The sequence below is a fragment of the Charadrius vociferus genome, unplaced genomic scaffold (genome assembly GCF_000708025.1).
Source record: "Charadrius vociferus isolate BGI_N301 unplaced genomic scaffold, ASM70802v2 scaffold650, whole genome shotgun sequence".
NCBI classification, from domain to species: domain Eukaryota; kingdom Metazoa; phylum Chordata; class Aves; order Charadriiformes; family Charadriidae; genus Charadrius; species Charadrius vociferus.
In genome coordinates, this window is record NW_009646736.1 from 4,954,903 (window position 1) to 4,972,445 (window position 17,543).

The 17,543-nt window shown below is 43.0% G+C and overlaps 1 protein-coding gene across 1 annotated transcript in view; it reads right to left on the reverse strand.

Annotated features, from left to right (window-relative positions):
* Window positions 1–710: 710 nt before the first annotated feature.
* PID1 (phosphotyrosine interaction domain containing 1) overlaps window positions 711–17,543 on the reverse strand; it is a 56,158-nt gene continuing 39,325 nt past the window's right edge. The window contains 1 exon segment of the mRNA XM_009889944.1: window positions 711–1,917. Within this exon segment, the coding sequence (XP_009888246.1) occupies window positions 1,441–1,917 (477 nt within the window). The 3' untranslated portion in view covers window positions 711–1,440.

Below are 17,543 nucleotides of genomic sequence, written 5' to 3' on the forward strand. Positions count from 1 at the left end.
GTAAAGCAACAAGCATATTTTCAAGAGGTGTGGGCCCCTCCTCAATATGTCTCCATGCTCAGTCTACATGCTTTAACACTGGACTCGCACATACACTCTCACATACAAACATAGAGACCCACAAAACACAGACATAGAGCTATCTGCTGTGATTAGCTTTCTTTTAAGGCTTCTGTAAGGTGCCCTAGTGCCCCTAACATTACCATAATTATAAACAAAATTGTATAAAGGAGCAGCATTACTTGCCATCTATTGATCTGCTCTCAGCCTTAAAAAATATCAAGTGAAACAAGTTTTTCCTTTTATTTGAGTTTTATTAAACATCTGCATTTAAGAAAGGCATGACTCTGTATACCTGTGAACAAGGAAAGATACGGGAATCTTAACATGAGCTTCTTGAGCAGAACAGATGTTCAAACCTGACTCCTAAGGGACCATTTCCTTTGATTTTTACAGTAACAAAGCCCTGGCTGTGCGATGAGGCACTATCAGTGCCATCCCACCAGGGCCACTCGACCAGCAATACGGAGACCGCTAACGCGGAGTTGAGGCTACCATGCTCATATCACTTCAGACCTGAGGTTGATGAGAAGTCACAGTTCAAACACCAACAGACCCAAGTGTCCCTCAGCTCTTACCAGCGGCACCACCTCCCACAGAGCACATCTGGGTTGGAAAACGCGCAGACAGCGGTGCTGGCTCGCTGTACCCCCAGTCATCGCGGAGTATTTTTGCCCGCCCCTTTTTGGTATCCTGCAATATATAGTCTGAAACTGCAACTATTGGTGTTGGGTGAAAGACGTGGCAGCAGGTATATTAAGAAAATAGGTACAATGAATAAAATAAAGGATAGCATATGATATAATGTGTACATACAAGCATCTTCTTTCATTTTTTAATCTGTGAAATGTGAATTAACTGCAGAATGCCAGGCCATTAGTCTAAAAGGCTATGTATGGCTGTCTTAGCCTACGTATGGTCAAAGGATTTTTGTGATGCATCATGGAAAATGTTTCTTCGGGAACCATTAGGGCTTTCCAGGTCTACTTGGTCTTGTGCATCAGCATCAGCCCCCAGCTAGGAACGCCAGAGGAGCAACTGATAAAATTGCCTGACCAGTCTTATAAGGCAAACAGGAATGACTCTACTTCATGGTACGCACCTGAACTACAGAGATGAGAAAGGGGCAGTGATGGGTGGGTGGGACATATGGGGCGGGGAGCTTTTTTCTCACTTTTACAACAGCAGCAGATTTCAATGTAACATAATTACTTTAATAATGCATATCTGTAGGTACTGAATTGCTCTTTTGATTTAAAAAGCTGGTCAGACAAGTGTTTGGCAGTCCGTTCATTCCCCAATTTCAATTGTTGCTTATTCATCTATCAGCTCTCATTCCCTAGGCCATTTCTGCCTTTGCTGAACTGTGAATGAGTTCAGTCAGCCATCATCAGATTCAAATTCATGAGACACCTCCTCTGACGAGCTGTTCCTGTGGATCCGGCCATCGCTTTTCATGCTGTGAAAAGTCTTCTTAAAGGCCTCCATCATGGCATGGGCCAGCTTCTTGGCCTCTAGCTTGCTCTCACACTCTACAGCATGGCAGTCCATCTGGTAGGACAAGTCATCGTTGATCTCCCGATAGACCCAAGCAAAGATGTTTGGGCTGACGTTGTGGTCAGCAGTGCAGTAGGCTATACGTGCTACCTGAAAGGTATCCATGTGGACTGTCGCCTCGCCTTTGAGGTCCAGATGATGCAGCCAGACTTGGAAAGGGCGAATTTCCAGAAGAGCATTAGCTGGGTAAATATCCTCCCTGGCGAGTGTGTGCTTCTTCCATAATTCAATGACTGGTTTCTCTGTGCAGCCTGACAAAAATTGCATCCCTGTTGTGGAAACCTTACCCAAATATGTAACCTGCAAAGAAGAGCAAAGATAGGTGAAACACAGACAGCAGACTCCAGCGTTGCCTTCTGCCATCCCAGCAAACTTTCCTGTATCTAGAAAATAAAAGCACACTCCCCGCTCACTCCCCAATTTCCCCATCATCTTCAGTAAAACAGTTTTCAAACTGCTTTCCAGATATGTGCTTTATCAGATGCTGACTTCACCATTTAAACACAGATGTTAAAAATGTTCAGTCTCTTGAGTTTCAAGGGATTTCACTCTCTTCAGCTCCCCCGAAAGCACAGCTTTAGCACCCACGATGGCACCTCTAAGCACTTGCTAGCAAGACTACGTGCCAGTGGAGCAGGCCACAAGTAGCTGTGATGCTAACCACTTTTTTCTTTTCTTTCTACTGTATTCAGATAATTTATTTATATCATATTTCAAACATTAATATTAGGGAGAATGAGACGTTCTCAGTTTGATAACGCAAGGCTGCAGGGGTCAGAAAAGCATGATCAGGGCCAAGGATTTTAAACTGTTTAAATGTGGGGTTTTTTATCAAAATGATCCCATTTTTCCACCACTTCTGCTGTTTCTACTTAAGTATTAAGCCAGGAATGGCTCAAAGCTGTTCAAAACTCTATCTTTGAGCAGGGCCGAGACATTTATTACATCAATTTAAGAAAATATGCTGTTATAAAGATCTAGTAATAAATCTACCTTAGTTTAATCACATCATCTCTGTGCTTTTCTGTCTAGCTCTTTTGAGTAAATACCCTGTTATCCAATCTGCGCAGGAAAACAAGATGTTTTAGTGCCCTTACTGTATTTTTTCCACCGAAAATCAAATTCACTGAGTGGGCCATATTAAAATTCTGATTAAGCCTGTGCAGAAACGTTCCCCCAAACCTGTGCAGCTGCTAAACAGGCTTTCTTCCACTTACAGCTGAATGGAAGATTATTTTATCTGGGACAAGGTATTTTCTCTGGAAAAGACAGATCAACGCCACATAAATATAATTATACAGATTATTCTATTTATTGCTGTTGTCAGAACGGTGCATTTAAGAACAACTGTATGAAAGCAAAATTGCTTCTAATTTGTCTCCTGCAGCAGTAACTGCTTGAGACAGAATCTTGTGCTTCTTGCTTGATGTCTTGCAACTTCATGTGCATTTTACTCAAGGCATTTGGAGAAAAAAATAATCACATGCACTTTCCAAACTAATTTATTCAAAATTCTGTATTAAACACAGAGTATCGACTATTTTTATTTTGTATAAGCTTTAAGAAACACAAAGAAAAAATATGGGATTTCCACATTTAAACACATTTTAAAAAAATCATACCCACAAGGAATACGGGATTTGTACTTCATACAAACAAAATTTTCCACAAGAAAAATATTTTGCTGCAAGCTTCATAGGTTTTGTTAAACTCAAAGACCTAAATTAAGCTGTAATTAAGGAAAAAGCTTACAAAACATTATTGGAAGTCCGTGTGGCTTAATCACGCCTGCCAAAAAAGCAATTTCATAGCACTGACATTTCAAAATGGGAAGTCTTATTCTGTGCCTATAAATATTCATGTTTTGCTCTGGGAATATGTTAAATCTTATAAAGCTTTTTATTTTTTGGAACAGTGGGAAACACAACAGCTAGAACAGTTAACAAGGCAAGACCTACCAGTGTTTTGCTTTATTTTATTTTATTAGTGATGAAAGTTGAGTTCCCTAAAGTGCTGTAGAATAACTTAAAAGAAAACCTCAGAGCTCATAGTGCCAACTAAAGACATACAAACAGCACATACAAGACCAAAGAGGAATGTGTCTGCAACATACTGGGGAGTATTTCAACATATATCCGCAGTCATATCACTGTGCTTTGAAAAGATCAAGATCACCGTGCAAATTTGCACATTCAATATATTCTCCAAAGGTTCGCTCAGCACCGTTTCATATTCACAAGCCAGCTAACAAGACTAACACACACTGTGAATTAACTGAGCATTCGGGGTTAGATTCAAAGCCCATTGCAGTAACAGAAGTCCTTCACTGGCTTCAAAGAGATTTGCACAAAGCCTTTAAACCCTGAGGAACAGAGAATTACTGCCTTGCTCGTGCACTTTGCACTGCCCAAATACAGTTTTGAATCCCTGGCCGCAGGAGAGATGCTGCCACCACTGCAATATTTCATCCTCCCAGCCGCTCTTTGGAGAGGACCAGTATCACTTGGAGCACGCAGAAATAAGCACCTCTCCTTAACGCATAACAGCAAATGCAGGGAATTATTTCATTAGGGGCTTATCTGCAAGAGGAAGCTGTTGACAGCACGTGAGTCACCCTGCTGCAACAGCGTGAGGAATGGCAGAGAGGAAAGCAAAGGCAGCTACATCCCACTTCAGAAGCATTACTACCGGTCTTCCCAGGCAGTTAGCGCTGCTGAGCTCTGTGCTGCAAATTTGCCCCCAGAGCACAGAGCATCAGCTTCTCAGCATGGATGACTCCCAGGTGGTGCTCGGGACACCTCTGGCAGCTGAGGAGCAAGACTGGAGCGGGTTGTCACACGGGAGTGTAAATTGAGTTTCATGTTCTCTCTGTTCCTCCCCTGCCGCTAGCTGCAACCCCCTGTTGGCCATCAATCCGTGCGTGGCCTGCCTAAGTGTCTAGTTACAAAAAAATAATGTATTTCCTTACAAATAAAGTATTTGTATTTTACAAAGAAAAGCAGTGAATTACTCTGAAAGCAGCCAAGGCAAAAGCAACTAATAAGAAGGATGGGATCATGGCTGGTTTACCAAAATGGGATGTAATGGTCTGATTTACTGTCCCAGTTCTGTCACAGTATAACTCGGTAGGAACCTTTGAAAGTTGCTTCCTTTAACGCCACTTTGCATCTCCATTATATAAATTTCATTTTCCTATGAGGACACATTCATAAATATTTATAAGGTGCTTAGACATTACAACAAGGAGTTCACAGGAGAATAAACAAAACCTCGGGTTTAGATTCTCTCCTACACTGTGTCTTACACAGAAACATCAACACCAACTAATGTTGTTATTTTTTGTTTCTTTTTAAACAAATGATCATTTTTTCCCTAGTTGAGATACAAGCATTTCACAAGAGTAGCATTACTGAAGCTCTTAGTGAAGACAGATGTCTAACATTTCATCGCTTCATGGTCCCCTGCTAAATACAGAACAGACTGGCGAGACACCTCGACTATTTGACACAAAAAAGGCAGCATCCTGTTCAGAACAATTTTTTCTTCATCATTAAGTATCATCTACACATTATCCATTACATATTAATCCATCTGGAACTGGCCAATTTAGTAACTTAGATATTAACATTTGCATAATTGCAGGCACGGTACCAGTATGAACTAAAATCGGCAAAAAAATAGCTTCTCCCTGAACTCTGTTACAAGGTTATTCCACAAGCAATGGTCCCAGCATTTCGGCTCCTACCTCATCATGTCTCACAGCACACCTACCTTTATCTAAATGCCCAGAAACCAACGACCACACTTATCATTACAGTAAAGCTATTACAGTACCACTATCTTTCTTTCCAATGTCCAAGTTTGCCAACAAAAGATCAAAGAACAGATTATTCCTTCCATTATCAGATGGAGAAGGAAATTATTTTGAGGAAAAAATTCCCACTGGTGGTCTTTTCCATTAAAATCAATGGTTTCTCATCAGTGTGGAGCCAGCAAGAAGTATAAAAAAAAAAAAAAATTTCATCTTTAATACTCATAAGAACCAAATGCGAAGGGCACAGAAAGACATTATTATTATTATTATCACACATGCAGACACAGACTGAGGAAGTGCCTGAACAGAATCAAAGGAAATTATGAGGAAAAAATTCCCACTGGTGGTCTTTTCCATTAAAATCAATGGTTTCTCATCAGTGTGGAGCCAGCAAGAGGTATAAAAAAAAAAATAATTTCATCTTTAATACTCATAAGAACCAAATGCGAAGGGCACAGAAAGACATTATTATTATTATTATCACACATGCAGACACAGACTGAGGAAGTGCCTGAACAGAATCAACTATATAGCCTTACTAACTAGAGAGTAATCATTGACAAGGACTGGCAACAGCCACAGCTCCGGCTGAAAGCCGCATCTGTGATAATACAGCTCTGACCACCAGCCAAAGTTCACCAGGACTGAATAATGCTTTTCCTTCCTCTGAAACACTGGACTGAAGTCACTTGGCAGCAAACATCAGTCCAGAAAGATGACTTATTTGTGACAGCATGGCAAGTCCTATAGCAAGTGTCATCCTATACACACTGAGGCCAGGAGCTGTGTTACCTCCCCTCTAACCTCAGTGCAAGGCAGAGTAGCCACAGGTTGGTTGTAACGTGTAAATTATGATCAATCTGTTGCGGTGTTTACTTGTTTTGGACACTGTATTTTAAAAGAAATTAAACAGAAAAGCCAGCTCAATGTTGCTATGTTAACGTTAAACAAGAAAGGTATTTCATATCATATCTTCTTCCAGGGGTGGGAATATATTTCTTTATGGCACTTTCAGTCCTTTGGGTTGTGCGTTCCATCTTTCCCATGGATTTCTGGAAGATACAGCTTGCAACAACTTCTTGTGCATGTTAAAAATTATCCACGTTCTTTCCAGCCTTTCTATGGCAAACTGGCATTTTCCATCTGATCCTTCAGTCCCTGGCAAGCCACTGTCACCCAACATGACATAAAATACACTTGTGGTTTCAGCACTTCTGTGCTTGCAAACATTCAAACCTTTAGCAAAAGCCAAGATGCTCTGAAGAGCTCCTTATTTCACCCTAGAGACTCGCCAACACCAGTGTCAGTATGACAAAACTGTCCTCAAGAAAAATGCTGAGCCTTTGCCCCTTCATAACACAGCTGCAGCCATCTGACATGTACAGATGTCTCATGTCAAAGGACATGAAGATTAATCGATGTCATCTTTCATGCAGTGTCCTGAACACACAAAAACATCTGAGTATTTTGACATTGTTGTTTTCAACCCCTTCAGTCAAGTAATGTATAATGAAAATACCTTTAAACAACGAGGCTGAAGAGCTTACCAACTTTGAAAAGACCAATACAGCAGCTGCCATAGACATTTTCACTTCTAGCACAGCATGATTTGTCAGAAGTAATAAGGAGGTGTTACTTTCCATACTCAATTCTTTTATCATTGACCTCACATTGTTTACTTCAGCTCATATGAAATAAAGAACAGCTTAGCTCCTGCACATGTCAATCTGACTTCAAATCTGACTCCCCCATGGACCATAAGTCCTCACTGCTCCTAACTCAGCTGGGCACCTCAGCTAGACAGCCCAACTTCTTTTTCTCCCTCCGTTCCCTATCCCTGGTCCACAGACTACCGTTGCTTCAAGGAAGCAGATCCAAGTTGTAAAGATCCATAATTATTACATTACATGAGGGCAGATGCTCTCTTGGCACAGGAGTCTGGCACGGGGACACATATGCACACAGGACTCTGTAACAGGTGACTGTCTCTTTGGTCAATCTGTGTTTTAAAATAAACATCCTTTTAGTCTCAAATCCAGTCTAGTTGCAACTGATTATGTTTGATCCTAGACAGTAAGATATTCCTCACTTAGAGGTGAGGTACGCAGAGGTAATGAGACATTTTCTTCCTGAAATCAGAAGAATTTCTCCTGTGGCAACTTCAGGGCATTTGCTAATGAAAAAATGATTGGAAGGGTCTGTGTCAGGATGCACAGGTACAGACCCTCTGGTCAGCTTGCCCCAGCCAAGCAAGAAGCACCAGCTTACAGATCGGGTAACCCTGCAAAAATATTTAAGAGGAACACAGAGGAGACTTGAAGAAAGGAGCAGCCAAAAGCAGGTTTGGGAAGATGCGTGCATGCGGTGTTATGAATTGCTGCTGGAACACAAACATGCAGACACTCTCTGGGTTAGCAATACAAAAACACCCTCAGGACAATAAAGCCCAAGCTTCACCCAGCCTCCACGCGTGTATTGTCAAGGCCAGAACAAAGCAAGTTCGATCTCCACATCATTACCAGGTCTGGAAAAGACTACGAGAAGCTGCTGCTCAGAAAACCTGTGCTCGGGCCATCCTATGGCCCAGCAGCTGCAGCAGCTGGCCACACCACCAGGCACCGGGCTTGGTGAAGCCAAAGCTGTCTGGATACAGCCCCACATCCTTCAGTGCCTCCAAAAGGCAGCAGAAGATTGCATTAGATATGGCGCTGGTGGATCCTGAACATCACTTCATAATAAGAATATAAGAAAAAATAAGGTTAAAAGGACTTGTCTCCCAATGGCCACTGCCACCTGGAATACCTCCCCTTGAGACAGCATGTTACCCTTCTGTCCCTGGTCTCAAAGCTTTGGAAAAACTCTCCGAGAGGGGCCCTGGGCAGCCTCACAGGACCCACCAGGATGTCTGCCGGTCCCTTGGGCCCAGGGGACGCAGTGCAGCATTTGGAAAGCTGGCCAGGAGACAAGGTGGCTGTCAGGGAGCTTCATTGCTCTGGCAGCATGCACAAAGCCCACAGTGCCTCCCACAGTGGGTGGCCAGGGAGGGTCAGGGCTTACCTGACGGAGGGTGGCACAGCTTTGAGTGCTGAAACTGGATTTTTATCCACAGCAGAGCTAGGATATGAGCGGGACAGGCCTGCACTGGGCTCAGTCTGTCATGGCACATCTTTCATTTCAGTAAAAGCAAATTTAGCTGTAGAGTCATTTGCAACATCTTTAATGAACACACCCAGCTCCTGGTGCAGAGGGAGCGCTCCGTGCCAGCCAAGGTGCCCGTCTCACCGTCCCACCACAGCTCTCCTCGCCCTCAGGCGCAGTGACTCTGCCTCAGGCTGGCGGCTTTGGGATTTAGAGCCAAGAACGGCTTTTTGGCTCTGGAGGAAAAACAAAAATATCCCAGACATTCCACTGGATCACTGAGCAAATACCATGAACTGCATTCAAGCAACGTTTGCTTAAGTAAGACCCAACAAACTCACTCAGTTAAGGAAAAAGGCTGCACAGTTTCCCTCTACCCATCACTGCTTCCTCACCCACACTGCCCGCCATCCAGCCAAAGCCTTCACAGCAAAAACATGAGGGTCTTTGTGGGAACCGCAGGGCTCCTCAGCACACAGAAATACTAAGTAAACGCAGTAACGTGGCTTACAGAAATATGTGAAGAACTGTTTTATTTTGGAGACAAAATTCAGAGGGAGAACAGACTAACTGGGCAACCGTTTACTGGAAAATAACGATCTACTCTGACAGCTGCCCTCCGATTTAGGAGGGAGGGAAAAAAAGATCAGTAGTTAATGTCTCATTTATTCGGAGGAACCAAAGAGTAGCTCCACAAAAAGCTGGAATTGTCAGCACCTTTTCAGCAGTTAAGTCACCAGCCAGCATCCAACTCCTTTAGTGGGAACAAAACTGGACCTAAGTCTTAAAACAATGCTAAAATTCCCCCTCGAAAACAACAATAATAAACAAGCCCAGCAAGAAACGCATTCAGCTCTCTACATCTTCAGAACTCCTTTGGAAAAACTACCACTGGGCAGCAGCTGCCTCTCCCCTCCCTCCCTCCGTCCATCCGTCTGTCCCCACAGCCACGCTCACAGCAGCCCTTCACAGGTGCCTTTATTTTCCCACGTGTTTCTCAGCTGTGACTGTGCTGCAGATACCGCCTTAGCTCAGTCCCAAGAAGGGTTCACCACAGAAGTAAGGTGTAAAGTGATAGCGCGGAGCAATCACTTTGGACATAACTCAATCCCCCAACTAAATCCCTTTAAAGGACACAAGAGCTCTGGTTATTTTTAACCCATCATTATTCTTCCAGGTTTTACAGCCTCCGTGCTTCCAGGTAGCTGTAGCAGGTGAAGGAGAAGGAAGAGTTGGAGCACTGTGAAAATGCCTTTTCTTGAAAAACGCTAATCCCCAGTAGAAAGAAAAACATTATCAAATTCACTGCTGCTTCTGAGCTAGCGTAGGAAAGCCCTTTAACACGGCAGCAGGCAGAGCAGGTGAGTTACTGTGGTCTGGGGTGGGTGTGCCAACATCCAGTCCCACATCTGCCATCTTGGGCATGCAGCAGAACTCACCCACGAAGGAGCTCCCATTCCTCAGACACCAAGAAGGACAAACGGATGTCAGGCACAGGGCATATCTCAGAGATCCTGTCCCAGCTCTGAGCAAGACACCCAAGAGCACGCAGACATCCCAGAGCCCCTCTTCCCAGCCAAATAAAACCCCAGTTCTCCCAGAGCAGAGCTCTGCCAGGCCTCTGCTGATGGCACTTGGGGAGGTGAGTAGAAGACAAAAACCTCTGCAGGGTGCCCACAGGAGCAGAGCCCTCCTTACCCTGCGCAACCAGTCCTATCGCCCACACCAGCCCACACCGCCTGAGGGAGAGTGGAGATGGGGAAACATTGGCATTCGGCAAGTTTAAGCTTTAGTAAATAAATGTACTGGAAGAGAAAATTTCCCCTTGAGGGCCTAATTTGTAAGCTCCAAGAGGAACAAAAGCAAACAAGAAAAAGCCCATTGGCTCCAGAGGCCAAACAGCCAGTGCAGGATAAATAAGGCAGCAAGCAGAGCTCTCCTCTGGAAACATAACCCTGAGAAACGCAATGGTCGGAGCTTTTCACCTTTCATTACATCAGGCTGCTGCTCAACAAGCCTCTTTATGAACTATCCTGGGTATTAAACTACTGTCCTCAGTTAGACCTAAGAGCCTCTAACTTACATCCAGCGACCAGGAGTCTCTGGATTTTGCCTAATTGGCAAAATGGTTAACCAAGCCCAAACACAACCTCAGCAAGAGCCAGCTCTGCTCCCTGCAACCTCCTGTTAGCAACAAAAGGACTGCCTCTTGCATTTCATTTTCCACTGGACAGGAAGCTCTTTTTGTGGTTTGGCTTGCGGGGATGAGTCTGAAATGAAATCAAGTGGAACTGGCAAACTGCAACTAACTTGCAGTCAGAGACACTCGGGTCCTGGTGCGAGTGGAAGATTTACGCTGCACTATTTAAAAGTCAAGAAATCAATTTAACTCTAGCAGTGATTTAAAAATGTTGTACTGCCAGATATAACTGAATGAACAAATAAATCGATCATACACAACCTCAGCAGGGCTGCTGGACAGCCCACCATACCAGTTGATGATTACTTTTATTCCCAAGTATTTCCTTCATGTTGCTATTTAGATCACTTTCCTCCTTTGTCTCTCTTCATTGCCTCACATAACTTCCTTTCTCTGTGCCCAGTTACCACTGGGTTGAAATTAATTCTTGTATAAGCTAGTTCATTTCCCATTGTCCTTCAGGAATATTCCCAGGGTGAGGAGAGATGCAGAGGCAGCCAGGGAAGAAAGAAGAAAACCTAACCCACGGTGCAGTCACTAGTTGCAATTACTTGGAGTTTCCTTCACGCAAAGTCCTTCCAAAATCTCTCCTTTGACACTTCCAAACCTTCACTTTGGGAATATCCCATCTGCCAGGAGAAAGTGGCATAAGTTTGCATGATCATGATCTCCCCCCAAACAGAAATCTACCTTGAAATTTATGTTCAAATTACAGACAAGCTTTCTTCTCTGCCCATTCTTTATTTACATGAGGTTGAAAGCAAGCATGGAAATTTGATTAAGCAACTCACCCCGTTTCAGAAAGCTTTTTGGTCCTGAGGTCCTCACAGCTGTTGTCACGTACCAGAGGGAAGGAGTCCACGGGCAGAGAGGGGAGCAGGCTGTTTGCTTTTACTTTGTTCCCCTTCCTTTCCAACTCACAGAAAGCTCACTTTGGCACGAGTCCTACAAAAACTTCTCCAATTGTACTTCAAGGAGCATGCAAAGAGCAAGTACAGGAATGGCTATATAACTTGGGCTACCATTTCCACTGAGACATGAGCATTTTACACACTCTCCAAGACTTTGGACACTGACGTACTCCCAGAAAGCCATGCAGAGTGCACGTTTTTCAGGATCTCTGATGGCTAAGAGAAGCGCCCTCGAGGTTCCCTTCTTTGAGCATTCCCCATGAGATCCTTGTATTTCCCCTTTAGTTCTTCCTTTTAAAAGGAGATGCCAAGTAATAAAACTGAACAAAGCCTGTGTTACTAAGACATTCAGTTCTGGAGACCAAACATCTCAACCGCACTTGCTTCCTGGCACAACTTGACAACACCTGAAATTAAGAGCAAAAGGGAAGGGAGCCAGCTTCAGGGACCACTGAAGATGATGACAAATTGGGTTTGTATTTCAAGAGAAGTGTCAGGCCTACATCGCAGAAAGAACAGAAGAAAAATAATGACAACTAAACCATTTCAGTTCTTCCTCCCTGAGTGCCGTAAGACCAGTAACATTCAAAAAACGAAAAAAATTATGAAACAAACCACAGACACAAGAGACTCCTAGAAATAGCAGCACTTACTCCTTTCTGCTGTCCTCCACACACTGCAAATGAAATGCATTCCCTGAAGAGAATGGGGGAACACAGAAATATCACCCCCCCATATAAATGTAACTATACTCGCATCTGCAAAGTCTCCTATTAAGATACTCAGTCATTAGTTTTACATCTCCTTCATGCATCACTATGTGAAATGAGTTCCATGACTTAGCAAAACCCTTAGAGATTTTTCCACTCTCACAGGTTTTAGCGTCTCCAGGAAGAGTCTTATTTGAAGGCTGGAGAAGAAGAAATACAGTGCCTACACTGGGATGGAGCTCTTACACTGCAGCAATGAAAAACAGACCTTGCATATTTCAACTTAATAAAAAGCACTAAATACATTATTAAAAGAAAATATAGTTAAACAGCTCTTTTTATTGCTAAATGAGCTCTTAGATAAATATGCCTGATTTATCAGATATGTTTGTTTGTGTTATCAAATTCTGGATCAGGGCCATAGCAACACAGGCTCTGCACAGATGGAAAGAATACAACGTTGCTGCCTCTAAGGTTTATGACACTGTATTACAATTTAACCAGAAATTTCCCACTCAACAATGCAACAGTATGTTAGCAGACTAAACAAAAGATTTTTAAAAGAATAAATCTGTCCCAAAGAGTATAATGACGGAAGACAATGGTGCCATACAGTTTTTAATTCGGTTCGAAAGCCGTGGTTCACAGTGCCTCCAAGGTCCTGTTTTCACAACGGATTTAGTGCTTGCCTATGCCTTCAGGAGTCACTTTCCATCTGGATAATATCTTTCCATAGAGTGCAGAAAGATCTGAAAGTGATCCTTAGCCCCCACGAGCATCTAGTGAATTGGGTATTCACGCAGGCTACCTGGGCTTCTGAGAGGTTCACCTCCAAGGAATTTCTCCAGGCAGCGAGAGGTCTTTTACAGTGACACAGAGGGAGCCTCCCTCCTTTTCTGCTTAATTTAATCACAGCATCACCTGTCCACCTCTCCAAAAAAGCCACATTGCCTCCAACCCATTCTCTTGGCATGTATTTCAGCTGTAAGGTGATGAGTGTACATAGCAGCCAGAAAGCACAGTCCTCAACCACCTGGAGCAAAACCCGAGACATGGAGACTTCTGCAGTGCTAATTTCAGCCAAGATGAAAGGGAAGACCAAACCTTGGTTTGGAGAGCCTGGAAGGCAGCACTCCAAAGTGGAGGACTGTCTGGAGGAAAGAAAGGGAGAGGGGCAAAGGTCCTCTTCTCTGGGGACAGCTCTACTTACCACTGCTGCAATTTAGATCACCTATTACAGCAGCTTGCCCCCAGTACGATTCAGACGGCTGCAGGTCAGAACCAGTCACTATTCACACCAGTTGTACAGCAAACTCCTAGGTGCTCCCTTCATAGCCACAGTTCATCTCTCTGGTATTACAGAGGTCATGGCTTTTACAAACGGCAGAAAATTCATTTTCATAGTTGCAAAGTCAACTTCAGCGCCAGTGGAAAAGACAAAACCTATAGTGCATAGCCCTGCTGCTGATCTGTTTGATGAAGGACAAACCAGTGCAAATTTTAGGGAATGAAGGAAAAAAAGAAACTACTTATGATGGAAATAAATAAACCCTTCAGTGTTTTTCTTGACACTTCTTGTCTTCGTGCAACAATAAATACTTGCAGTTAAAAATATAATAATCAATAACATTATAAAAAGGCCTCATTCTTGCAGTTCTCAGCCAAGCAAAACTGCCATCCGGATTTAAAAAATTGCTTCAATTTATATTTGCAGAGGATTTCTGTATTTGTATGAATAGTAAGAAAGAAAGGATATAGAGATACAGTAGTAAAATGCAATGGTGGGACCAATACTGACTCCGAGCAACTGCTTAACCTGCAGAGCATCGCATTCATCTACTCTCCAACCATCTACTACCAACTCCAAAGTTGCTTTAGCAGAAGTTAGGGTAAAAGAAATACAACACCAGTTCCCCTCATTCGCATTTTCTGTCTTCCTCGTCACAGTCTGGCAGTTGCTGGGACCACACAGCCAAGCCGTAGGGAGTAGAGAGCCTACCAGATGCTTTGCCACTGAAGCTCAGGCACCTTTACTCCAGTTGCTGCTTGGCCTACCTGGGGACGGACGGTCAGTTCTCCATAAAGCAACAATAACTCTAAAATCACTCTTCAGCACAGGCTGCCTATGACATTGTCTCTAAGCAAAATACATCCATCCTAGGAAGCACAGGCCATTCCATAGCATAATAAACTCAATGAGGTCACCACCCAGAGGTTAACATATTGCTAACTATGACTGCAATATATAGCTGGTAAAAATCTCGGAAGTCTGATGATTGTTTTCTACACAAACAATTACTCAAACACTTTCCATTAACAAGGTGTTTCACAGCTCTATAATAAGTAAATACTTAGTCTTAGCCATTTATCATCAACCTAAACTTACAATTTTCCATGTAGCTATTGAAATTATTTAATAGAATAAGCAGATCTTTAAGAGCTTAATAGTTCTTAATCATATCAAACTAAGAGTCCAACCTGTGCATAATAATTTCTCCAGCACTTTCCAGTATTAGAAAGAAAGGGAAGAATAAAGAAGCAGGGTCTGAACTGACAAAGCAATGGCCAAGACTGAAATAAACTGCCCACAGGGGAAGGTTTCCCTTCCCCAAACAGCAGGAACCAAATATTTCAAGGCATTTCAAGAAAGCCCATGGGTTTAGAGTGCTCTCTCCCTTTGCTTTGAGATATTGGCAGAGAGATTTTCAAAAGAGCATAGACAGCAACACATGTCAAACATTTTAAGAAAAGCTGACCACTCTTTAAGTGTCTAGAAATACAGACAGAAATTTGGCAAGGGAGATCGGCGTGTGCATTAACAAATGAGAAATTACTTGTCTTTTAAAATTCTGTAGCTTTCCCCATCCAGGCTGAAGCAAGCAAAGTCAAAGCGCTCCTGTTCCTAGGGAGCCTGATATAATGTTGGAATGAAACAAAGTTTCACTCACAGGATTAGAGCCCTCGCTAAATCTCTCCTAACAAGTCTGGTTTCCTACCAAAGCTGTTATTATTTTGGTTAAATATTTTAAAATAGAAAATAACATACATTTTAGGTTTAATTATGCATGATCTTAAATATGACAGCACAATAGAGAGAAAACAGCATTTTGGATAACATAGAATTTACTTTAGATTTACTTTATGCTAAAAATGTAGATATTTACTGTAAAAGCGCACACTATATTATTTGTCCCCTGTCATCTGTCTCTAGCCTTCCACTCTTTTCCTCTGCTGCCACCTCACCAAAACAAGTTGGTATCTCTCGTTGGGCCAAAACAAAGTAGAAGATTCTTTAATTACAGTGCAAATCCACAACAGCATTATAGTTCAAGCCATGTACACAAAAAACAAATCTGAACAGGCCAACGTAGCTATCCCTGTGAGGGAATCTTATTTACAAGAAAACATCCTGCTTCTACAAGAAACTCACAAAAAAAAAAACCAAACAGAAAAAAAACCCAACCACCCCCCTCCCACCCCCAGTGTTTCTTACTCCAGGCAAGGGCAGCCAGCACATGATCTTTCTTTGGAGGATCTTGTTTACCTTTTCTTTGGCAAGGAGAAAAAGCTGAAGTAGCCCTTAGTCCCCACCTGTAAAAAAACAAGTACTATGGCAAACAAGATAGATTATAATTTGTCTTCATGTTTTGTCATTAGCAAGGTAAGATTTTTATTTCAATTTAAAAAACGTAGATACAAAACAACTGCATCTCCCTTCTCACAAAAGCACCAAAGAGAGATTATAAAAATCTCCACATTTAAAACAGCCACAGCAAGAACAAGGCAGTCCCTCCCATGGCAGCAAGATCACACAATATGCACTAGTGAAGTGGAGCACAGCCCTTCTGGGAGCAAACTCACCAACGCCCAGAAATGGCATTAATGCATCATATCGTAATGCCTGTCACAGCCTTAGGTTCCTAATGTCCCAAATTGCTCAGAAGTATACATAGACAGCTTGTTATCTGCATGCATAAAGTAACACTATGCTGTTCCAACAGGATATGATATACACATATATGTACTACAAAATAATTCCATTGAATTATTTATGACACCTTTCTTCTCAAAGAAGCATTTAGCAAGCTGTATCATTAAAATATAAACAGCAACTGCCTACACGTCCCTGTATACCCCAACTGCAGAGTCTAGAAGAGGAGGTGATGAATAGTATTACTGAGAGAAACTGCAAGGGCAATTTATGAGGGAGCAGTGTAATTAATGGAAATGGAAATCGGGCTCTAGCAGCCATGCTCGGAGTGCTACCCTTGCCAAAAGAGATGCAGTTTTCCAATGACTGCAGCGCTCAGGTCACTGTCTGTCTTGTTCACAGCACGGCGTCATTAGGAGCGGTGTCTCCCAAGGGCATGGGGGCGTGCTACCTTTGCACCACATCTGCTGCACTCCCGGTCACTTTGCAGATCAGGTCCCGGCTACACCAACACCCAAGAATCAGCAAGTACAAAGCAGAGGTATTCATGAAGCAAGGTAACTTCACTACTTTCTTGCATCTGCCTTCTTTCCTGCCTGCCATTTGCCCTGCTTCCTTCCTTCCCTCCCAGGAAAGCACAATCCTGGCAATGGGCAAGTGCCCCACCAGCACAGCCCAGGCGGTGGAAATAGGTGTGAGCTGCATCTGCTCGGGAGCGCATGGAAGCTATGAAAACCACAGCAAGTGAGAACTTTATATAGGGAAGACTGCAAATTGTGTGGAAGTGGGAAATAGCCATGACATGACCCCAAGAAAGCTCTTGCTGGATATGCAGCTGTTTCCAGGGCGGATTGCAAACCAGACTACACCCTTCACAGGGTAGTGCGTGGATGTCCCTGGATAATCCATAAGGATCCTAGGTTCCTTATGGCCACTCAGATGGAGTTAATCTGATCATAAACCAATTATTAGAATGAACACTGAAAGGTTTACCCAGGCATTTTTATTTTAAGATATTGGGAAGAAATGTTAGAAGGTGAAACAGAAGAAATTCCATGGAGTGGTCCAAAAAAAGTGCATCTCAGGGGTGGGTCATACTGTAGAGGATATCAGCCAGAAAGGCTAATAAAAACACAGAAGCTGTTAGATCCCAGCAGAACTGCCACCTGTGCTGTCCTGGAGGTGGTCCAAGAGGATGACGGTACAGTACCACATTCCAAAG